Source organism: Panthera leo, chromosome B3, assembly GCF_018350215.1.
Source record: "Panthera leo isolate Ple1 chromosome B3, P.leo_Ple1_pat1.1, whole genome shotgun sequence".
Taxonomy (NCBI): Eukaryota; Metazoa; Chordata; class Mammalia; order Carnivora; family Felidae; genus Panthera; species Panthera leo.
Genome location: NC_056684.1, coordinates 31465025 through 31490097, shown reverse-complemented (window position 1 = coordinate 31490097; position 25073 = coordinate 31465025). Strand labels below are relative to the sequence as shown.

The 25073-nt window shown below is 38.7% G+C and overlaps 1 protein-coding gene across 4 annotated transcripts in view; it reads right to left on the bottom strand.

Moving 5' to 3' along the window:
• Nucleotides 1-25073, bottom strand: part of EDC3 (enhancer of mRNA decapping 3) — a 60931-nt gene extending 35858 nt beyond the window's left edge. For 2 of the 4 annotated variants that reach the window (XR_006203436.1, XM_042941418.1), the window contains exons 1-3: nucleotides 24558-24738; nucleotides 6909-7090; nucleotides 3389-3708 (exon numbers count right to left, since the gene is read on the bottom strand). Coding sequence is in view for 3 of the 4 variants with exons in the window: in XM_042941418.1 (XP_042797352.1) it covers nucleotides 3389-3708; nucleotides 6909-7090; nucleotides 24558-24644 (589 nt within the window). In the remaining variant the exon portion in view is untranslated. The other 2 variants (XM_042941419.1, XM_042941420.1) reach the window with 2 other exon arrangements.

Here is a 25073-nt window from a genome sequence, read left to right as displayed (position 1 = left end):
ATAAAAAATAAAATTAAAAAAAAAAAATGATTCGGACACTCAACGGACTGAGCCACCCAGACACCCCAACATGAATGAATGAATCTTAAATGCACTTTAAGTGAAAGAAGCCTGTCTCAAAAGGCTACCTACCGTGTGATTTTAATTATGTCATATTCTGGGAAAGGTGAAACCTACAAAGATGGTGAAAAGATCAGTACTTGCTGAGGCAGGGGAGAGGTCATGGAGGAAAAAGTGGAAAGACTAAATTGGTGAAACAAGGGATTCTGTATAATACTGTAATGATGGATACAAGGCACTGCAGGTTAAAACTCAGAACCTTAGAGCACAAAGAATAAGCCTTAAAATACGCAAATTTTTAAAAATTCATTGAGGTGGGAGGATCCCAGAATGGGAGGCAGAATGTGACAAAACAATCTGTTACAAATGCATAAAACAAGTCAATGAAGGGAGTGTGGTACAGGTTAGTAATTCCGATAGTGCTATACCTGTGCACTGGAACTGAATGATTTAAGCCCATGGACAACAGATGGTAGGACACCAGTCTTTCACTGTTAGAGTGAAAGGTGACAGATGAGAAAATAGAGGTGGCTAGAGTGACGCAGGTAGTAATGGATTCAAGCTGGAGACATCAGTATGAACTCATGCTTAGCTTCATACAGTACAGAAGATTACGTATAAAAATAGTATACATGTATATACACTGGTCAAGTATACATATATCTATTTCCCTGCTCTGTCAGCCAAAAAGAGGGGCACCTGGGTGGCTCAGTCTGTTGGACGGCCAGCTTCAGCCCAGGTCATGATCTCGCAGTCAGTGAGTTGTTCAAGCCCCACATCAGGCTCTGTGCTGACAGCTTGGAGCCTGCTTCAGATTCTGTGTCTCCTTCTCTCTCTGCCCCTCGCCTGCTCACACTCTGTCTCTCTCAAAAAATAAACATTAAAAAAAAATTTTTTTTTTTTAAAGGCAACACCCAGCAGCCATGAACATAGCTAGCACCCAGGTAATGGCTTATAATACCACTCTCCAATAAAATAAACAGGGATCCTTGGAGACATGGCTGATTCTAGGGGTAAGGCAAAAAATACAGAAGAAAATGTGGCTCCTGGGTGGCTCAATTGGTTGAGCGTCCGACTCTCAATTTTGGCTCAGGTCATGATTACAGGGTTGTGGGAGCGAGTCTTGCATCAGGCTCTGCACTACGTGTGGAGCCTGCTTAAGACTCTCTCTCCCCCTCCCCTCTGCCCCTGTCCCACCTTCATGCTTGCACTCTCTCTCTAAAATAAACATTTATAACAAAAAGTGATTAGAAGATAAACCTGGAGCATCTTGTAGGGCCAGAAAGTAAAGAAGTACAGGGGAAAAAAACCTATCCACAATAATGGGGGAAATGTCCAAGGAAAACAGGAGCTAACCAAAACAGCTCCCAGTGGCCAATGCCAAGCACTAAAATAAAGCAGTGATGAATTATAACCTAAAGTGTAAGATAAATACTTACAAGTCCATACTGATAAAAATAAATAACTGAATAAACATGGGAGAAGAGACAAATCTCCGGTGCAGAAGAATTCCAAGCAATGTATACAGATACTCTGCATAACTTTCTACTTAGAGGTGTGGGCTGCACACTGACTTCCTTCCAATATAGGAGGAGTGGGGAGAACTCTACAGAAAAATGTGACATACACACTTCCCTCAGCCAGGTGATCAAGGTCAACATCAAGTCATAAACCATGTTCACAGTACATACCCTTGATATGAAGTGATGAAAATAACTTTTATCACTGTAGTCTTCCACCCTAAACACATAACCCCAATCTAATCACAAGAGAAACATCAAATCCCAATTGAGAATATTCTACAAAATACCTGACCAGTACTCGTCAAAATACTCTAGGCCACCAAAACCAATGAAACTCTGAGAAACTGTCAGATGTAAGAGGAAACATGACTATTAAATGTAATGTGGTATGCTGGATGAGCGTCTGTAACATGGACATTAGGTAAAAACTAAGGTAATCTGAAGAAAATACTTTACTTAATAATAATGTATCAATATTGGTTCATTAACTGTAACAAATTTACCTTAGTAAGATGTTAATAATCAGAGAAAAAAATACTAGGAAAAATGCTAATGAAGGTTATCTCTAAGCACATGAGATTATAAGCTGCTTGACTACATGAACTTTAAACAAACAAGTCAGTGTTTTCAGTAAAGAAAAAAGGGCTTTAAGTGAGAATAAAGCAAAGCAGAGAAGGTTAAAGTCTAAATGAAAATAGTAAATTTCCTATCCAAGCATTCTTTAGTTTTTCAAAGATGTGGAAGTAACAATTCAATTTTAGTCTCAGGTTTTCACTGTCAATTCAGACAGTTACTTAAGCAGTGAAGGAATGAGTCCTGAAATACATTTTTTTAAGTTCCAAAATTTCAAGAGTTTATTCATGAAATCAGGGCATTTTCAAATGTAAAAATGTTGGCCCCTAACACAGATGCCACACAGATTCTGGTGAATCTGTTATAATTCATTTTTATAACATTATTCTAGTGAATGCATTAAAAAGCATACCAGATTCTAGTGAATTAATTACAGTTCCATAGTGAGTACATGGCATTCAACAATTTGTTAGTGCCAAACACAACTAGGCTATCAACACACCAGTGCATATTTTCCTTTATGTGTTAGTAAGGACAGTGAATATAGCAAATTTAAAATTGTAGTCTGTCAGAAGGGGTGCCTGGGTGGCTCAGTCGGTGGAGCATCTGATTTCTGCTCAAGTCATGATCTCATAGTTCATGGGTTCGAGCCCCACGTCAGGCTCTGCACTGACAGTGAGGAGCCCGCCTGGGATTCTCACTCTTTCCTCTCTGTCTCTGCCCCTCCTCCACTCACACCTTTTTCTCTCAAAATAAAAAAAAATAAAAAAAAATTGTAGTCTGTCAGAGACCGTCCGATCACAGACATGTATAAGCCAATCCCTTCCTTTCCTCTGAGGATGGGAGCCAAATCACAAGTTAGCCAAGAATTTCCTGGAACAGTCAAGTGTAGACTCAACTCAGACATCACCACCACCATCTGTTACCAGATTGAAGACAATAATCGCTTTCGTCCACGTGAACTCCAGGCAGGTTACTGACTTTTCTTGAAGGAAGTTAAGTGGGGGAGAGGGTAAGGAGCTGGTATGAGTCTCTAACAGCTTATTTTCTCTCCCTTAATCTCCTGAAGGGGTAGACCTACAATAAGAGAATCATGCTGTATTTTTGAGAAGCTTTACCAGCATCCCTTTTCACTAGGGTAACAAAGAATTTGTTTACAGAACAGCAGTGGATAAAACCTTATAGCCCTGAAACACAAGGGTAAGAAGAAACATCAACTTGATCCAACTTACAAGAGTTGTGCCGACGACGGAAACTTTTGGACTGACTCAAGGATTCCGTGTGCCTGTCCACATAGCTCTTTGAGCACTGCTGCTGCTGTGGGGAAACGGCAACATCTTGGCTCTTCACATCTGTCCTCTTAGGGATATTCTGAGGGGCACTGCTGGAAGAGGTTGGCTTCTTCACCAGCTTGCCTGTGCCATTCTGATTGATACCCACTTGGTACCCAACACCAGAGGGGCCTAATTCTGTCTGATGAAGGTCTCCAAAATGTTGATTTTCTCCAGGACCTGGTATCTCCAGAATTTTTAATTCTGTAATGTCACCTGCCCTGAAATACACAAAAGAGTCCAAGTCTCAAAACTAATAGTGCCATACTCATGTTCATAGCAGTATTCTTCCCAAGAGCCAAAGGGTAGAAACCCGAGTGTCCACTGTAAGATGAACAGATAAACAAAATATGGTACAGACTTACAGTGAAATACTTACTAGGCCTTTAAAAATTTTTTTTAATGTTTGTTTTTTGAGAGAGAGGAAGGCAGAGTGTAAGTTGAGGAGGGACAGAGAGAGAGGGAGACACAGAATCCGAAGCAGGCTCCAGGCTCTGAGTGTCGGCACAGAGCCCAAAAAGGGGCTTGAACTCACAGACCGTGAGATCATGACCTGAGCTGATGTTGGACACTTAACTGACTGAGCCACCCAGGCACCCCACCAGGCCTTTAAAAGGAGGGAAATTCTGACACATGGTACACCATGGATGAACTTTGAAGACAGTATGCTAATAAGTAAAATAAGCTATCACAAAAGGACAATTATTAAATGATTCTACTTATATGAGGTATTTAGAATAGTCCCATTCATAGAAAAAGAAGGTAAAAAATTGGTTACCAGGGCTGGAGGAAAAGGAGATTGGAGAGTTAGTGTTTACAGGGTATGAAGTTTCACTGTGGGGTGATGGGAAAGTTCTGGAGATGGATAGTAGTGACAGGAGGCAAAGCTGTGGAGGTAATGGGGACCAGATCATACTCATATTACATTTTTCTAGTGGCTGTAGGGAAGGTGGAAAAGCTAGCGGGAAGAACACTGAGTGAGGAGATCAAGCAAGAAATAGAGGCAACGAACAGGGCAAGTGACAATGCAAATGGAGAGGGGAGGATGAAACCAAGAGACATTTGGACTCCATAGGGTTTGGTGACTAAGCATGAGGATCAAAGAGAAAGAATTTACAATGATTCCTAAGTTTCTAACTCGGAAAGGTATAATTAGTTACCGATTAAGGGTAGACCTTTGAAAGAAGAAACCTACAGATAACATGATGAGTTCAGCTTTGAAAATCTTAAATTTAAGATATTTTGTGGGAGCAGGGCGCCTGGGTGGCTCAGTCAGTTAAGCGTCTGACTTCAGTTCAGGTCACAATCTCACAATTCATGGGTTCGAGCCACATGTGAAGCTTCATGCTGGCAGTGCAGAGCCTGCTTTGGTTTTCTTTCTCTCTCCCTCTTTCTCTACCCCTTCCCCACTCACGCTTTCTCTCTCAAAATAAATAAATTAAAAAAAAAAAAAAGAATATGTGAGCAAATTTCACATATTCATTAAAAAAAAAAAAAAAGATATTCTGTGCAAGGGGTGCCTGACTGGCTCAGTTGAAAGAGCATCCGACTCTTGATCTCAGGGTCCAGCCCTACACCGCGTGTAAAAACAGAAAGATATTTTGTGGGACATCCACCTGGAAATGACCAATAAACAAAATAAGTGTCAGGAGTTCAGATAATGGGTCTAAATTAAAGATCTGGGGTCTCAATGTGTACGAGAGTACACATGAAGTGGTCGAGAGAGATTACAGACAAAGAAAAGAATCAAAGACAGAACTTTGAGTAAATCAATCTTAAGTGAGTAGAAGAGGGGCGCCTGGGTGGCTCAGTCAGTTAAGCATCCAACTTCGGCTCAGGTCACGATCCCACAGTTAGTGAGTTCAAGCTCCTCATAGGGCTCTCTGCTGTCAGCACAGAGCCCACTTTGGATCCTCTGTCTCCTTCTCTTTCTGCCTCTCCCCCACTCACATACTGTTTCTCAAAAATAAACAAACATTAAAAAAAAAGTAGAAGAAAAGGAACGTGGTGTCAGGGATGTAAAGGAATGGAAGAATACATGGAAAGAAAACCCAAAGGAGTGACAGAGGAACTAAAAGACAATACTTCAACAGGTGGCATCTGAGTTAACGTTAGAATGAAGACACTGCTGCAGAATTTGGCAATTAGTTCATTTGTAACATTGAACTAGCGAGAGCTAGTTTAGCAAGACGGTAAAATTAGAAAAAAAGACAATGGTGGGGAAAAGAAGAACTAGAGAATGAGGCCACAAAGGGAATGAAAACAGACTATTTTGCTCTGAAAAGAACCGTGGGTATAAAGAGAAAGGAAAGGACGGGCAATACCTAATGGCATATGCAAGCTGTGGGTGGACGTGGGTGTTGGAGGGTGTGAACTGTGGGGGAAGGCTGGGAATGTTGGAATGCAAAGAGGAGAAAGACAGTATAGAGGCTGATAATGAAGACACAAAAGACATGGAGTAGGGTGTCAAAGGAGACAGAAAAGGATAGTATGTGAAGCGTACAGGACAAGGGTAGCCCTGAACACACAGGGTATGTCTTCTATTGAGATTTTAGAAGGGGTTAGAAATAAGAATTGAATACTCCTAAAGATTATGTGAAGGTACTTTTTAGAGAGTCGAGGAAGCTCTCGTATGACCGTTCTGTTGTTGCTCTAACCTAAGAAAGGGAGGCTGTATGACAAACTGGTGAAAAGAGGGATGTGAAGACAACTGAACTTGCAGACAACTGAACTTGAGATCAGTTAAGCATCTGACTCATGGTCAGTTAAGCATCTGACTCATGGTTTTGGCTCAGGTCATGATTTCATGATTCATGAGATCAAGCACTGTGTTGGGCTCTGCATTAACAGCTTGATCCTACTTGGGATTCTCTCTTCCCTTCTCTCTCTGCCCCTCCCCTACTCATGCTTGCTCACACTCTCTCTCAAAATAAGTAAATAAACATTAAAAAGAAAAAAAAAAAGAAAGAAAAATACATTTCAGTAACTAAGGACCTCAGCTACTGGAGACAGTGTGCTTCTGGAGATAAATTACAATACAAATCTAAAAGAGAGATACATTTATGCAGTGGGGGGAGGATCAATAAAGGCCTTAGATATAAGAAAATACAAATAATAAAAATCTGAGAAAGAAAATAGAAAGATTATTCTGAATTTGACCCACTTAAATAATATTGAGTGCTTGACAGAGATGAGAAAAATATTTGACAAACCCCGATTCATTGGCTAAAAGTTAATTATGACACAACACAAACTCTATGCTGAAACAGCAGCTAGACTAGAAGAGTTAAGACTTCAAAATCTCACCTGACAAGACTCTCCTCAAAAGCAGCCCCATACAAGAGAACGTCGGCAATCGGACCTAGATTCAAGCTCCACAGACCACGAGACTAGATTTGAAGAAATCAGTCAGGACACTCACCTGAAGGTGACTTCTGGCACGAGGCACTTCACTCCATTGTGGAAAGGCCGGGTGAGAGAAATGGTCTGGCTGATCTGATCCACTGCTGACACTCTTCCCTGATAGACCCCCAAGCTATCACCACAGTTGATGGACACAATACTGCCCAGCCAATCCGTAGCCATGTTGCTGATGTGAGACCACTGTAGAGAGAATGAGCCATTCAAATCTTGAGAAACAGACAAATCTTTAATTAAAATCAGCAAATATTATGTCAGGCTCTGAACCAGGTGTTGCTTAATAATACATATTCTGTCACATCCTTAATTGAAGTAATAAAGCATAAAAAATAAAACTTTTCTGTGGGGGGGAGGGTGCCTGGGTGGTTCAGTCAGTTAAGCGACCGACTTCGGCTCGGATCGCGATCTCGCGGTTTGTGAGTTCAAGCCCCGCGTCAGGCTCTGCGCTAACAGTTTGGAGCCTGGAGCCTGCTTCAGATTCTGTATCTCTTCCTCTCTCTGCCCCTCCCATGCTCATGCTCTCTCTCTCTCAATAATAAATAAACATTAAAAAATTAAATAAAAAAAACTTTTTTGGTGGGAATGCAAACTGGTGCAGTCACTACGGAAAACAACACGGAAGTTCCTCAAAAAATTAAAAATAGAACTACCCTATGATCCAGTAATTGCACTACTGCGTATTTACCCAAAGAACAGATGCGATGTTTACATACATACATACACACATACACACACACATATACACACAATGGAATATTACTCACCCATAAAAAAGAATGAAACCTTGCCATTTGCAACAGCATGGATAGAGCTAAAACATATAGTGCTAAGCAAAACAGGCCAGTCAGAGAAACACAATTATCTTATTTCAATCACATGTGGAATTTAAGAAATAAAGCAAAAAGGGAAAAAGAGACAAGTCAAATAACAGACCCTACAGATGAATGGATAAAGATGTCACACACACACACACACACACACACACACACACACACACACACACACAAAATGGAGTATTACTCAGCAATCAAAAAGAATTAAATCTTGCCATTTGCAACTATGTGGATGGAACTAGTGGGTATTATGCTACCTGAAATTGGTCAGAGAAAGACATGTATATGACTTCACTCATATGAGGAATTTAAGAAACAAAACAGATGAACATAAGGGAAGGGAAGCAAATAAAATATAAAAACAGGAAAGGGGACAAAAACATAAGACTCTTAAATATAGAAAACAAACAGAGGGTTGCTGGAGGGATGTGGGAGGGGGGATGGGCTAAATGGGTAAGGGACATTAAGGAAGACACTTGCTGGGACAAGCACTGGGTGTTATACACAGGGGTGAATCACTGGAATCTACTCCTGAAATCATTGTTGCACTATATGCTAACTAACTTGGATGTAAGTTAAAAAAAAAAAAAAATGCTGAGGGGATATATATATATATATATATATATATATGCAAAAAATAAAATTAAAATAAAATAAAATAAAATAAAATAAAATAAAATAAAATAAAATAAAATAAAATAAAATAAAATGACTCTTAACTATAGGGAACAAACAGATGGTCACCAGAGGGGAGGTGGGTGGGGGGATGGGTGAAATACGTGAAGGGATTAAGAGTACAACTCATCTTGATGTGCACTGAGTAATATATAGAATTGATGGGTCACTGTACTGTACACCTGAAACTAATATAATGCTGTAGGTTAACTATACTTGAATTACTTTTTTTTGTTATATTAATGAATAAGCAATATAATTTAATTTATATAAAGATATTATAATTGCTTTAAAGAAAAAACAGTAAAGATAATATTTACCTAGACATCTAATCACACAAACTACAACCTTTTTTTTTTTAATTTTTTTTTATTTTTTATTTTTGGGACAGAGAGAGACAGAGCATGAACGGGGGAGGGTCAGAGAGAGAGGGAGACACAGAATCGGAAGCAGGCTCCAGGCTCCGAGCCATCAGCCCAGAGCCTGACGCGGGGCTCGAACTCATGGACCGTGAGATCGTGACCTGGCTGAAGTCAGACGCTTAACCGACTGCGCCACCCAGGCGCCCCCAAACTACAACCTTTTTATAACTAAATCAACTTTGACAGGAAAATGGGAGGCATCAGTCTACCCAATTTCAAGGCTTATTATATGGGTATGGTAATCAAAACTATGTGGTATTGGTGGGAGGAAAGATATATAAATCAATGGAATGGAATAGAAAACCCAGAAACAGATACACACAAAAATGCCCCAAAATGATTCTGACAAAATGCAAAAGTAATTCAACCAAAGTAACATAGTTTTTACAAATGGTGCTGGGGCAAATGGATATCCATCAGTAAAAAAAACTAAACCCTGACCTAAGTCTCATAATGCACACATTTATTAAAAATGATTACAGACTTGGGGCACCTGGGTGGCTTAGTTGGTTGGGCATCGACTTCAGCTCAGGTCATGATCTCATGGTTTGTGGGCTTAAGCCCTGTGTCGGGCTCTGTGCTGACAGCTCAGAGCCTGGAGCCTGCTTCTGCTTCTGTCTGCCTCTCTCTCTGCCCCTCCCCTACTTGTTCTCTCTCTCTCAAAAATAAATAAACATTAAAAAAATTTTTTTAAATAATTATAGACTTAAAATGTAAAATGTCAAACTATAAAACTTTTAGGGAAAATATAAGAGAAACCTTCAGGATCTGGCGAGGCAAAGAGTTCTTAGACCCCAAAAGCACAATCTATAAAAAGAGAAACAGATACACTGGAGTTCTTCAAAACTAAAAAACTTTTGTTCTATAAAAGACCTTGTTAGGAGGATAAAAAAGACAAGTTACAGAATGGGGAAAATATTTTTCCAAACCACATATCGGAAAGAGACAAGGGACTAGTATATAGAATATATAAAGAACTCTGAAAACCCAGTAGAAAAAAAATCCATTAAAAAATGGGCAAAAGACACAAAAAGACATTTCAAAACAGAAGATATACAGACAGCAAACAAGCACATGAAAAGATGTTAAACAGTTCAACATCATTAACCATTAGGGAAATACAGTTTAAAATTACCATGAAAGATCACTACACATCAACCAGAATGGCTAAAATAAAAACTAGTGACAACACCAAATCCTGGAAAGGATGTGGAAAAACTGGATTCCTCACACACTGCTGATGGGATTATTAAATGGTATGGCCATTGTGGAAAACAATTTGGCAATCTATAAAAAATATTAAAAACATGCAACTATTACATGACTCAGCAACTGCACAACTGGTCATTTATCCCAGAGAAAGCAACACTTAAGTTCACACAAATAGGCCCAAACTAGAAACCAAGATGACCTTCAATGGGTGAATGGCTGAACAAACTGCAGTACCATAGAGAAAAAGTAAAAAAAAAAAAAAAAAGCCAACCCCATCAAGTTACATTCCATCTGATTCAATTTGTGTTAACATTTCTGAAATGACAAACTACAGAAATGGAGATGAGTTGTTCCCAGGGTTTAGGGAGGGGCTGAGGCAGGAAGGAAATAGGGATGGCTATGAAAGGGCAACAAAAGGTCTATAAAAGGGATCCTTGTAATAATGGAAATATTCTGTATCTTGACCACATCAATGTCATTATCTTAGTAGTGATACTGTACTACAGTTTTTGAAAATGTTATTACCAATGAGGAAAACCGGGAAGGGTATATGGAATGTTTCTGTATTGTTCCTTACAAGTGCATAAGAATCTACAATTATCTCAAATAAAAGGTTTAATTTAAAAAAATCAGGGTCCCCTGGGCTCAGTCAGTTAAGCATCTGACTTTTGATTTCAGCTTAGGTCATGATCTCACACTTGGTGAGACTGAGCCCCACATGGGGGGGGGGGGGGGGGGGGGCGGGTAGGGGCTCTGTCAGCCCAGAGCCTGCTTGGGATTCTCTCTCCCTCCCTCTCTCTGCCCCTCCCCTGCACTAGCACACACACTAGCTCTCAAAATAAACATTACAAAAATCAAAAATAAAAAAATTTTAAAACATCAATGTCTCCTACCACATTAACAAAATAAACAAGGAAATCACATATGATATCAATAAATGCAGAAAGACAGGGGTGCCTGGCTGGCTCAGTTGGCAGAGCATGTGACTCTCGATCTTGGGGTTAAGTTTAAGCCCCACATTGGGTATAGAAATTACTTAAAAATAAAATCTTTAAAAAATAAATAAATACAGAAAGATAATCAGACAAAATTCAATATCCATTCATGAAATCAAAAAGGGGGGAGTGAGGGCATCTGCAAAACAATTATAGTGAACACCATATTAATGGTGAAATAATGAATCTTTTACCCCCAAAGACTGGGACAAGGCAAGGATATCCACTTCCATCATTTCTACTTCTAATCAATACCATACTATAGGTTCTACACTGCAACAAGAAATAAGAAGCACAAATTGTGGAAAGGAAGAACTAAAAATGTCTTTACCTATAAACCATATGATTGACCGTGTATGTAGAAAACCCTAAGAAATGTACCAACTAAAAAAATCCTACTAGAACTAATAAATTAATTTAGCAAGGTCACAGGATACATGCTCAATTTAAAATAAACTGTACTCTCAGTTTAGCAACAAACTGAAAATAAAATTTTAAAATACTATTTGTAGTACTATTAAAAACCATAAACTTTACTTAGGATTAAAAAAAACCATTACTTAGGATAAATCTAATGAAAAACATGCAGAACTTCTACAACGAAAAATATAAAAGACCACTGAGGAAAATTAAAAGAGGATCTAAATAAATGGGAGAGATGTACCACCTTCATAAGTCAAAGAGCTCAACGTTGTCAATTCTCCCCAGTCAAATACAAATATCAATAAAAATCCCAACTGGTCTTTTTGAAGAAACTGAAAAACTGATTCTAAAAGGCATATGGCAATGCAAAATACTTAGAACAGCCAAAATAATCATGAAAATAAAAAACAAGGCTACATGTTTTATACCACCTCATTTTAAAATTTACTATAAAGCTATAGAAAATCTGTGGTGTTGGTGCAAGGCTAGACAAAGAAATCAATGGAACAGAACAGAGCCCAGAAACAGACCCACACTGACTTCCAAGCAAGGTACCAAGATAAATCAATAAAGAAATTCAAGTATCTTTCAAAAAATGGCGCTAGAACTAGATATACAGGAGGAAAAATAACCTTGTATTCCTATCCCATACCAGATACAAAAAATCAATTTGAAACAAACTATCTAAACATAAAAGCTAGAACTATTAAAGCTACTAAGAAAACAGTATCTTAGTGACCTTGGGTGAGAAAAAGCTTAGACAAAACACAAATAAGTACTAATCATAAAAGAAAAAAAAAATCTGATGAATTAGATTTCATCAAAATGTAAAAGTTCTAATTATCAAAAGTCACCATAAAGAATATAAATTGGAAAAGATGAAAAAAAAAAATATATATATATATATATATTTTCAGTGAGACCAACTGGGAGGCAACTAGAGCAGAGCATCTGAGAGCTGATGGTAAACTGTAACAGATCAATGGAGATGGAAAGAAGTTGACCTTTCATATAGGTGGTCTGAATCTAATGATGGTTTAATATGATAGGTAACAGAAAGGAAGGGGAAAAAAAACTACTGCTAAGAAAATAAAAGGTGAGTGGAACACACATAATCCCACAGCCTTTAAACACATACCATCATGTTGTGCAACAGCAGCAGCAGCAGCCAGCATTTACTGCACATTTAGTATGACTCAGCGAAAACTTTAGGGGCATTCTTCCCTTCAATCGTCATGACAATTCTACGGGGTAGCTACTTTACTATCCCATTTTATTTTTTAAAAGTGTTTTAAAAATGCTTATTTATTTGAGAGAGAGAGAGACAGAGAGAATGAGCAGGGGAGTGGCAGAGAAAGAGGAAGAGAGAATCCCAAGCAGGGTCTGTACTGACAGCACAGAGCCCAACATGGGGCTCAAACTCAAGAACCTTGAGTCATAACCTGAGCCGAAATCAAGAGTCAGATGCTTAACCAACTGAGCCACCCAAGCACCCCACTTAGTTTTCTTATTGAACATTTAGAGAATTCCATCTTTCACAATTATAATTAATGCAGCAATGATCAATTTCATATACTGCTTGTCCTAAATTATTTTCTTAGGATAACGCCCCAATCAGTAAAAAGGTAAAGTCATCTAGCTTTGATTACAATGTCCCAGAGCAGAAAACTATTTTTTTCCAAGTCATATTTTTTCAACTTCTTTTCAAACCAAATCATTCTCTGAATGGGGTTAGTCATACATTTAAAATAATGGTAACGTAATAAAATATTTAAGAAGATATTCCACATAGTCTAGCCACATCCCAAAATCACTTCTATGGAGGCTACCTCCCAGACTTGGCCAAGCCAAGCATTTCAAGAAGCAAAACAATGGTTCTTTCTTCTACTATCGCCCAAAACAAGAGGGGGAAAGAAAAGGTAAAGCCAGTCAAGAAGAAAACATTCACAATCAATATATCTGATAAAGGACTTGTATCCAGAATACATAAGGAATATTTACAAATCAGCAATAAAAAAGGAAAAACACATTTTTTAAAAATGGGCAAAAGAAGTTATCTGAATGACCAATAAACATACGAAGAGCTGAACATCATTAATTACTGGGGAAATGCAAATTAAAACACAACGAGACAACTCAAACATCCATGCTGGGTGAACGGATAAACAAAATGTGGTATATACCTAGAGTGGAATATCATTCAGTCTTAAAAAGAAGTTCTGATATATGCTACAACACAGATGAACCTTGAAGACATTATGCTAAGTGAAATAAGCCAGATAGGAGTTTCCTACAGCAGTCAAGAGACTACCCGACACAAGAGACTATTCTACCACAGAGACAGAAAGCAGAAGGTGGCTGCCAGGAGCGGGGGGGAACAGGGAATGGTAAGCTATTGTTTAATGGGTACAGAATTTCAGTTTGGGAGTCTGAAAAAGTTATGGATGGTGGTAATGGTTACACAACAATGTGACTGTACTCAATGCCACTGAACTACACACTTAAAATAGTAACTTTTATACACATGTATTTTACAACAATAAAAAATAATTATGTTGGAAAAAACACCGTAAGATACCATTTTGGTATCTTGGCTTAAAATTTAAAGGACGGTAGGTGACACCAAATGTGTGTGATGATATAGAGCAACTGGAACCCCCTTACACTGCTGATGGTGTAAAATGATACTACGACTTTGGGAAAGAGTTTAATGATTTCTTACAATATTAAACACATACCTATGACCCCAAATTTCATTCCCAGCATTTACCCAGGAAAAATGAAAACATGCTCAAAAAGGAACTTGTACACAAATGTACACAGTAGCTTTATTCACAATAGCAAAAACTAGAAACAAGGACAAGAGATAAATTATGGTATTAACAACAAAACACTACTCAGCAAAAAAAGGAACAAAAAACTTACGCTACAACAAAACTATGAATAGCTAATTCTATCTTGTCTTTCTGGTATCTGCTAAAATGTCACCACCCCAAAGAGGCCTTCCCTGGCTACCCCAATCTAATGTCACTACTCACCATCACTCTTCAACACCTCATCTTCTGTTATGGTCTCAAAATTAATCACAACACGAATTACCTTATTAGTTTATGTTGTATCACCCCACTAAAATGTAAGCTTCATGAGGGCAAGAGACCTTTTCTGCCTTGTTCAGCCAGTAAGAGTGTCCAGAATTAAAAAGAAACGCAAATATTTATCTAATCAATGAATGAATTTACATGTCATAAATCTGACAGAAGTTAATCACTCAAAATCTAGAGTATATAAATATTTATATTTAGATGCCTTGGCCCTTCTTGGAAATAGTTCTAAAATCAGAATACCTGTTAAGCATACTCTGTGCAAAATCCTACAAAGATATGAAATCCAGCATTGCCCTACATACAGAAGGAAGTCAGGAAATAGCAGATGAGTATAAACATAACATACAATATTAAGTACAAAATGAAATACTGCTTGGCATTCTCCATGAAAAAACAGAAAAGAAAGAGCATTTCAAGCTGTTTTCAAGTATTAATTTCAGAAATACACATACATAAAATATACAGCCTAAAAAAGGAAAAATAAAAAACACTCCTGTGGTAAAAAGAGTATGTCCCATCAGAAACACAAAACCTAAAGAAAAACTCAGGGAATTTTCCAGTGATCTAAGTAAATATCAGAAAACTATGCTGACAGAACAGAAAATAATGTGTTAGCAGGATCAACTGTTAGATTTTTTTTTTTTTACATTTTACAAAAAATTTCAAACATACACAAATGTAGGCAGAACAGCATAATGAACCCCACATACCCATCACTGAGTTACAACAATTATCAATATAAGCATTTAAGAAATCAGGTGAATTTCCGATGCAACCCAATTTCCACAACACTGATGATGGTAAAAGGCACAAAATACACATACTTTAGGCTTATTTCCCATGTCCTGACCAGCCTTTGTCTACTTTAGTATCACAGAAGTATGAATTTCCTCTCCCATCATTTATACTCCATCATAATCCTACTCTGATGCTTGTATTATTAGCTGCAGAATGAAAAGCTGTAGTAACAAGAATTTTTTCAACTACCAGAAATTCATGAGATGTGAAAGACTTTTATTTCTTCTTTACCCAATATATGTATTTAAGACACTGATGTTGTCTTTAAAAAGCTTTTGCACAACAAAGGAAACCAAAAAAAGGAAAAGGCAACCTACCACTGGGAGAAGATATTTGCAAATGATATATCCAATAAGGGTTTATTTTTTTTAATGTTTATTTATTTATTTTGACAGAGAGAGAGTATGTGCACAAGCAAAGGAGAGGCAGAGAGAGAGGGAGAGGCAAAGAATCCCAACCAGGCTCCACACAGTGCAGAGCCTGATGCAGGGCTCGATCCCACAAACCATGAGCTCATGACCTGAACTAAAATCAAGAGTCAGACACTTAACTGATTGAGCCACCCAGGTACCCTCTCCAGTAAGGGTTTAATATCCAAACTGTAAAGAACTTACACAACACAAAAAAATAACCCCAATAATCTGATTAAAGATGGACAGAGGACCCAAATAGACATTTTTCCAAAGAAGACATACAGATGGCCAACAGACACATGAATAGATGCTCAATATCACTAATCATCGGGCAAATACAAATCAAAACTACAATGAGATAGCACCTCACATCTGTCAGAATAAGCAATACCAAATGGACAAGAAACAATAAATGTTGGCAACGATGTAGACAAAAAGGAAGCCCTGTGCAGTTGGAGGGAATGCAAACTGATACAACCACTGTGGAAAACAGTATGGAGCTTCCTAAAAAATTAAAAATAGAAATTCAAAAAAAAAAAAAAAAAAAGGAAAAAGAAATGGAAGGAAAGCTTTCAAACTCATTCTATGAAGCCAGCATTACCTTGATTCCAAAAACCAAAGACCCCTCTAAAAAGGATTACAGGCCAATATCCCTGATGAAGCTGGATGCAAAAATTCTCAACAAGATACTAGCAAATCGAACTCAACAGTACATTAAAAGAACTATTCACCATGATCAAGAGGGATTCATTCCTGGGTTGCAGGGCTGGTCCAATATTCATAATCAATCAACATGATACACCACATTAACAGAAAAAAGGATAAGAACCATATGATCCTGTCAACAGATGCAGAAAAACCATCTGACAAAATACAGCATCCTTTCTTGATAAAAACCCTCAAGAAAGTAGGGATAGAAGGGATACCTCAACATCACAAAAGCCATATACGAAGGCGCACAGCTAATATCATCCTCAATGGAGGAAAAACTGAGAGCTTTCCCCCTAAGATCAGGAACATGACAGGGATGCCCACTCTCGCCCTGTTGTTCAACATAGTGTTGGAAGTCCTGGCCTCAACAATCACAACAAAAAGAAATAAAAGGCCTCCAAATTGGCAAAGAAGAAGTCAAACTTTCACTCTTCACAGATGACATGATACTCTATATGGAAAACCTGAAAGACTCCACCGAAAAACTGCTAGAGCTGATAGATGAATTCAGCAAAGTCACAAGATATAAAATCAATGCACAAAATCAGCTGCATTTCTATACACCAATAATGAAGCAACAGAAAGAGATATCAAGGAATCAATCCCATTTACACTTACACCAAAAACCATAAAATACCTAAGAATAAATCTAACCAAAAGGTAAGAGATCTGTATGCTGAAAACTATAGAAAGCTTATGAACGCAACTGAAGACACAAAGAAATGGAAAAACATTCCATGCTCATGGAATGGAGGAACAAATACTGTTAAAATGTCAACACTACCCAAAGCAATCTACACATTCAATGCAATCCCAATTAAAATTGCACCAGCATTCTTCTCAGAGCTAGAACAAGCAATCCTAAAATTTGTATGGAACCACAAAAGATCCCAAGTAGCCAAAGTAATGTTGAAAAAGAAAACCAAAGTGAGAGAAATCACAGACTTTAGCCTCTACTGCAAAGCTGTAATCATCAAGACAGTATGGTATTGGCACAAAAACAGACACACAGACCAATGTGCATGAGAACCCAGAATTGGACCCACAAATGTACAGCCACCTAATCTTTGACAAAGCAGTAAAGAGTATCCAATGGAAAAAAGACATCTCTTTAGCAAATGATGCTAGAACTGGACAGCAACATGCAGAATGAAACTGGACCACTTTCTTACACCATACACAAAAATAAACTCAAAAGGAATGAAAGTCCTAAATGTGAGACAGGAAACCATCAAAACCCTAAAGGGAAAAAAAGGCAACAATCTCTCTGACCTCAGATGCAGCAACGTCTTGCTCGACGCATCTCCAAAGGCAAGGGAAATAAAAGCAAAAATGAACTATTGGAACCTCATCAAGATAAAAAGCTTCTGTACTGCAATGGAAACAATCAACAAAACTAAAAGGCAACCAATGGAATGGGAGAAGTTATTTGCAAATGACATATCGGATAAAAGGTTAGTAGCCAAAATCTATAAAGAACTTAAACTCAACATCCAAAAAACAAATAACCCAATGAAGAAATGAGAAGACATGAATAGACACTTTTCCAAAGACATCCTGATGGCCAACAGACACATGAAAAGATGCTCAACATCACTCATTATCAGGGAAATACAAATCAAAATCAGTCTGATTCCACCTCACACCAGTCAGAGTGGCTAAAATTAACAACTCAGGAAACAACAGATGTTGGCAAGGGTGTGGAAAAACAGGAACCCTCTTAGAACTGTTGGTGGGAATGCAAACTGGTGTAGCTGCTCTGGAAAACAGTGTGGAAGTTCCTCAAAAAATTAAAAATAGAATTACCCTACAACCTAGCAATAGCACTACTAGGAATTTATACTACTAAGATACAGGAGTGCTGATTCATGGGGCACATGTACTCCAATGTTTATAGCAGCACTTTCAACAATAGCCAAATTATGGAAAGAGCTCAAATGTCCATCAACTGACAAATGGATGAAGAAGATGTGGTTTAGATATACAATAGAACACTACTTGGCAATGAGAAGGAATGAAATCTTGCCATTTGCAATGTGGATGGAACTAGAGAGTATTATGCTAAATGAAATAAGTCAAAGAAAGACAGATATCCTATGTTTTCACTCATGTGGAATTTGATAAACTTAACAGAAAACCATGGGGGAAGGGAAGGGGAAAAAACAGAGAGGGAGGCAAACCCTCTTAAGTATTAAGAGACTTAAATACAGAGAACAAACTGAGGGTTGATGGGAGGGGTTTGGGGGAGAGGGGAAAATGGGTGATGGGCATTGAGGAGGGCATTTGTTGGGATCAGCACTGGGTATTGTATGTAAGCGATGAATCATGAGAATCTACTTCCAAAGCCAAGAGCACACTGTATACACTGTATGTTAGCTAAATTGACAATAAATTATATTTTTTAAAGACAAATAGTCAAATTATGGAAAGCGTCCAAATGTCCATCAACTGATGAATTAAAAAGATATACACATTCATACATACATACATACCTACAGTGAATACTACTCCGCAATGAAAAAGAATGAAATCTTGCCATTTTGCAACAATGTGGATGGACCTGGAGGGCATTATGCCAAGCAAAATAAGTCAGTCCGAGAAAGACAGATATCATATGATTTCATTCATATGTGGAATCTGAGAAACTCAACAAATGAACATAAGAGAAGGGAAGCAAACTGTAAGAGACTCTTAAATACAAAGAATAAATGGAGGGTTGCTGGAGTGGGGGAAGGCAGGGGGATGGGTTAAATGGGTGATGGGCATTAATGAGGGCACTTTTCGGGACAAGCACTGGGTATCATACGTAAGAGATGAATCACTAGAATCTACTCCTGAAGCCAGGACTACACTGTGTGTTAACTAACTTGAATATCAATTAAACAGAAAAGAAAAGAAATACCATACAATCCAGTAATTCAACTACTGGGTATTTACCCAAAGAAAACAGAACTACCAGTGTGAAAAGACAGGTGCGCCCCTATGTTCACTGTAGCTTTACAATAGCTAAGAAATGAAAGCTAACCTAAGTGCACACTGACAGATAAATGTATAAGATGTGGTACACACACAGGAATATTACTCGGTCGTCAAAAAGTATGAGATCTTGCCAAGTGTGACAACATGGATGGACCCACAGGCCATTATGCTGAGTGAAATAAGTCTGATAAAGACAAATACCATATGCCTTCACTTACATGTAGAATCTAAAAAACAAAACAAAGAATCATAAATAGAGAAATGGTGGGTGCCAGAGGGGATGGAGTTGAGGGGATGGGTGAATTAGGTGAAGGGGATTAAGAAGTACAAAATTCCACTTACAAAATAAGTCACAGAGGGTGAATTAGGTGAAGGGGACTTAAGAAGTACAAAATTCCACTTACAAAATAAGTCACAGAGATGAAAAGTACAGCACAGGAAACATAGTCAATGATATTGTGACAACAGTGTATGGTGACAAATGGTACCCATATCCATCATGGTAATAAGCACAATGTGATGTACAGAATTACAGCTGAAACAAATATAAGATTGTACAGCAACTATAATTTAAAAAGATGTTGTACATTCAAGTTTATATTGGTAATAATTGAGAACTTTTAATAGCTTTAAAACGTGGACTGCCAGTTCTACAATAGAAACTTTTTAAAAAGTAACCACTCGACGTGTAACAAATTACCCTATTATCACAAACTTCCCTCTATGTAAAATACATTAATGCATTATCCAAAACTCATCAAATAGGCTCATTCTATAAAGAAAATTGCTCTATTAATTTAAACCAGTAAATCTAAAACCAGTGAGTGCCATCTGGGTTCCGAATCAGATGAACACACTAAGGAAGGGGGTTTCATCAATCAGAGGGCTAGCATCTTCGTGTCAAAAGAAGAGCAACAGCTGAAGCAGAAGGAGATCTAGAAGCCACAAGGAGACCAATCTTTGATGTCTTTTACTTTCTACTTTTCTATCAGGGCCTAATATACATAGTAAGCCTACATATTTTAAGTGTACAGCTGCATGATCTTTTGCATATTAATTCACCCACATTACCACCACCTAAATCAAGACACAGAATACTTTGAACTCCCACGAAGTTTCCACTGTGTCCCCACAAAGGTAGCCATTATTCTGATATTTAACACAAAGGATTAGGGTAGCCCTTTTTTTTTTTTTTTTTTTTAAATATTTTTGAGACAGAGACAGAGTGCGAGCGGGGGAGGGGCAGAGAGAGAGGGAGATACAGATTCTAAAGCAGGCTCCAGGCTCTGAGCTGTCAGCAGAGCCCAACTCGGGACTTGAACTCACAGACCGTGAGATCAGGACCTGAACTAAAGTCGGATGCTTAACTGAGCCACGCAGGCACCCCTAAGTAGCCTTTTTGAACTTCATATAAATGGAATCACGAAGATTCTATTTTTTTATTTATAAAGGTTCTCTTTTGAAGTGTTTGGTTTCTTTGCTCAATTTTACATCTGTAAGATTCATCCTTATTGTTGTATGTAGCAATAGTTCATTCTTTCTCATGACTATATAGTATTCTATTATATAACTATGCCTCAGTGTATTTACCCATCCTGTTTGGGGGGCTATTATGTATAAGGAATTTAACATTTTTGTATTTGTCTTTGTTGGGAACAAATGTGCCCATTTATGCTGGCCAATTACACACAAAGTCTTAGAATATGTATGGACTAATCTGCTCAAATGCTAAACTATCACTTTTTCCCCATTAAGTATGAGGCTTTCCATATCATTTCTCTTATAAGAGGCCTTTAGATAATAAATTCAGGTAGCCCTAAATGATCTTCCACCCATTATGCAACTGAGGCAGCTGCCAAAACAATTTATAAACTACAAATGAAGAACTTGCCAGTTACAAACCAACTAACTTCCATTTCCTCTGCCACATCAGACAGAACTCACACTATTCAGATTGAAACAACTCTGGTCAACTAAGGACAGTTAAAACCAACAGCTGAGGATGAGTAAGTGGTTACTTATGGGCTTCTGAAAAACTAGGTATTTTTCCATGCATTTATCTCGAAAGCTGTTTAATCAAAATCTTGGGAATGGCAGGGTTGCCTGGGTGGCCCAGAAGGCTTCACTAGTAAATTCTATCAAACATATGGAAAAATAAACAATCCTACACAAACTCTTTCAGAAAACAGAAAAGAAAGTAACATTTCCCAACTCATTTTATATGGGTACTATCACTCTGATACTAAAGCCAAAGACATAAAAAAAAAAAAAAACTTCAGTATCCCTCATGAACACAGACACGAAAATTCTTTTTTTTTAAATTTTTTGTTAATGTTTGTTTATTTTTGAGAGAGAGAGACAGAGCGTGAGCAGGGGGAGGGGCAGAGAGAGAGGGAGACACAGAATTTGAAGCAGGCTCTAGGCTCTGAGATGTCAGCAGAGCCTGACGCAAGGCTCGAACTCAGGAGCAGTGAGATCATGACCTGAGCCAAAGTGGGAAGCTCATCCGACTGAGCCACCCAAGCGCCCCATAGACACGAAATTCTTAACAAAATATTAGCAAACTAAACTCAGCAACATATAAAAAAATATTATACACCATGACTAAGTGGGGTTCATTCCAGGAACACAAGATTAGTTTAACACCCAAAATTCAAGTAATGTAATACACCATTTATACATATCTTACACATATCTCAGAGGTTTAATACAAAAAAGGTTACTTGTATATTTTAAAAACATCAAGGGGTGCCTGGCTGGCTCAGTCGGTGGAGCATGCGACTCTTGATCTTACAGTCTTGAGTTCAAGCCCCCACATAGGGTGTGGAGCCCACTTAAAAAAAACGAATAAAATAAGAACATCAAATTGCATATTTAGATAACTTTGTATGGATCTTCTAGAAGTCAGTATTTACACGCCAAAACTTACATCCTAAATTATTTAAAATGTTTAAACTACTGAAATTTACGGGGCGCCTGGGTGGCTCAGTCGGTTGGGCGGCCAACTTCGGCTCAGGTCATGATCTCACGGTCCGTGAGTTCGAGCCCCGCGTCGGGCTCTGTGCTGACAGCTCAGGGTCTGGAGCCTGTTTCGGATTCTGTGTCTCCCTCTCTCTCTCTGACCCTCCCCCGTTCATGCTCTGTCTCTCTCTGTCTCAAAAATAAATAAATTTTAAAAAGTTAAAAAAAAATAAAAAAATAAACTACTGAAATTTACAATGACCAATTTCAGATGCCAACTTAAATGTGTAAGAGATACATAGACTTTCTAATGTTTTGGACACTAAAAAAAGTTTTAAGACCCTGAGTAACAAGGGAAAAAGAATCACTCATGTCAATGCAACTCAGACAACCAATAAAAAATTACTTCAGACAAGAAACAAAAAATTACTTTTGAAAATTTGACAAATTCCAACGACTTTTAACTTGTACCCCCAAATAAATTTACTCTTTTAGAGTACCCAGACATAAACCTTATATTCCAGGAGAGAGCTAATCAGTGCTAAGGTCAATCTTCCTTTCTTGTCCTAGATTCTATGTTCTCCTAATGCAATCTGCCACCACAGTCCCACGAGTTTTTCTCACAACCTAGCCATGCCACTGATTCAGATGATTGAAGCTCCACTTCTTTTTATCACATGAACCCCTTCTAAGTTACATCTACCTTCTTTTTTTTTTTTTTTTTTTTTTTTTTTTTTTTTTTTTACATCTACCTTCATTACCTGGTATAATTGCATTTTTTGTAACCTAACTGAAATTTCTCACATTTGTATAACCATTTCGTTTCATTAAACTGCACTGGGCAAATCTTGAGATTAACCAGATGATATTTTCTCTCTTCACTTCAAAAAGGTAAAAAAATCTGATAAGCACACCTTTCAGATAAGGCTTTAAATACACACTGTATATAAAGAAAGTGATATAGCCTCAACTCACCAGAATCCCAACTGTAAGTTGTATTCATAAATCTAACCTTTCCAGACCTAGAGGCTCAAAGTCATGACTCCATCTAACTTTACCACAATCTGGCAAATTCCCCTATGTCATCCACCAGGTCATCATAAAAAAGATGTAATGAATGCCCTCTAAAATCCTGACACACTATCACTACATTCCTTTGAGACACCAATTTGAAGTTCCTGTCCTGTTGTTCTGGATGAATTTATAACTCTAGCAACCCTGCTCCTCTGGCTAGGATACATTTCCACTTTGAATTCTCAGAAGTCACAAATATCTTAAACATTTTCTAATCCAGTATTTTTCAAACTACAGGTCTTTGGCGGTCAGACCTGTTGGCAGTCAATTTAGTGAGTAGCAATCAACTTTTTCTTTCGATGAAATAGAAAATGTCAAGGGGCATCATATGTAAAAAGGGTAAACTTTTGAGGGGTGTGTTGTGTGTACTGTGCCCATGCTGGGAGCACACACGGAGTCATGATGTAAACTGTATCTAACTGTGGGTCCCAGGTCAAAAAAGTTTGAAATACCCTTTGCTAGTCCCACAGCCCTACCCCCACAAGGAAGTTCCACCAAAAAATTCTTAGTGATAAAAAAAGTTACGTTATTTGTAACCATCTTTATTTCATAGAGAGAAACCAACAGATAGGAATTTTGAACTCAGTACCCCTAATCTGCCATTCATAAAAAAAGACTAGAATCCATCTGAGGTTTCCAGTTGAAATAGTGACCTGCTCACAGACAGTCATTTATGTTCTGATGGTCTTACTAGACCGATACCTGACAGCGGACCGAAATCAGTGTAGTCTGTGGCTAGGTAAGAGTAGAAAAACCATTCCAGTTCCTCATCCGCAACCACAGGAGAGGATTGTTAGGACTCCTCCCAGCTCTGGAATTGGAAGATTCATTGAAAGCCAACTCGCCAACCAGGCGAGGACTACGCCTCGCACACGCCAGAACACTTGAACCACTCAACAAGCCAAATGTTGATAAATTCAATCAACAGCACACAAAGGGTAGTTAAAGAAGCTCAGGCTTAACACCTACAGCTGGAAAGAATCAAGAGGCTGCGCCCCGGCGGGTATCGTTAACTTCTCGGCCACCTTTCCCTCTCAGACCCCAGTTCACCTCTGTCCTCAGGCTAACAGTCACGGAGGTGGCACCCGCGCTGTTCCATGCCACCCTACTCCATTGTGCAAAAGGACACTGAGGCATGGAGCAAAGAGTGGGCTAGCTGCCCCGGCCATCAACGAGGCTAAACCAACAGCCTAGGCCGCTAATGCCTCCCCCCTCCCACGCTTCCCGGGCTGTTTAGAATCCTGCTGCCCTCCGCCGCCCACCTCAAACCACACCCCCTGAGGCAACCCCTAGGACCTGGCCCCCGGCTCGCGCCCGCCTCTATAAAAGTCTACAAGGCCCGGAACCCCGAAGCCTAAAAGCAAACCCGCTTGGCAACCCCGGAAGCCCCCTCCCGCGAGCGCCCGTACCCCAGCCGCCCCGCCACTCCCACCTCCAACGCCGTCTGCCTGTCGCCGCCTCCGCACACCGCGCCAAGGAGACCCCGCAACACGAGGAGACCCAGAGGCTGATAAGGGGCTTCTCCGCACCCACCCCCACAGTCGCGGCCGCCGCCGGAAGCGCCCC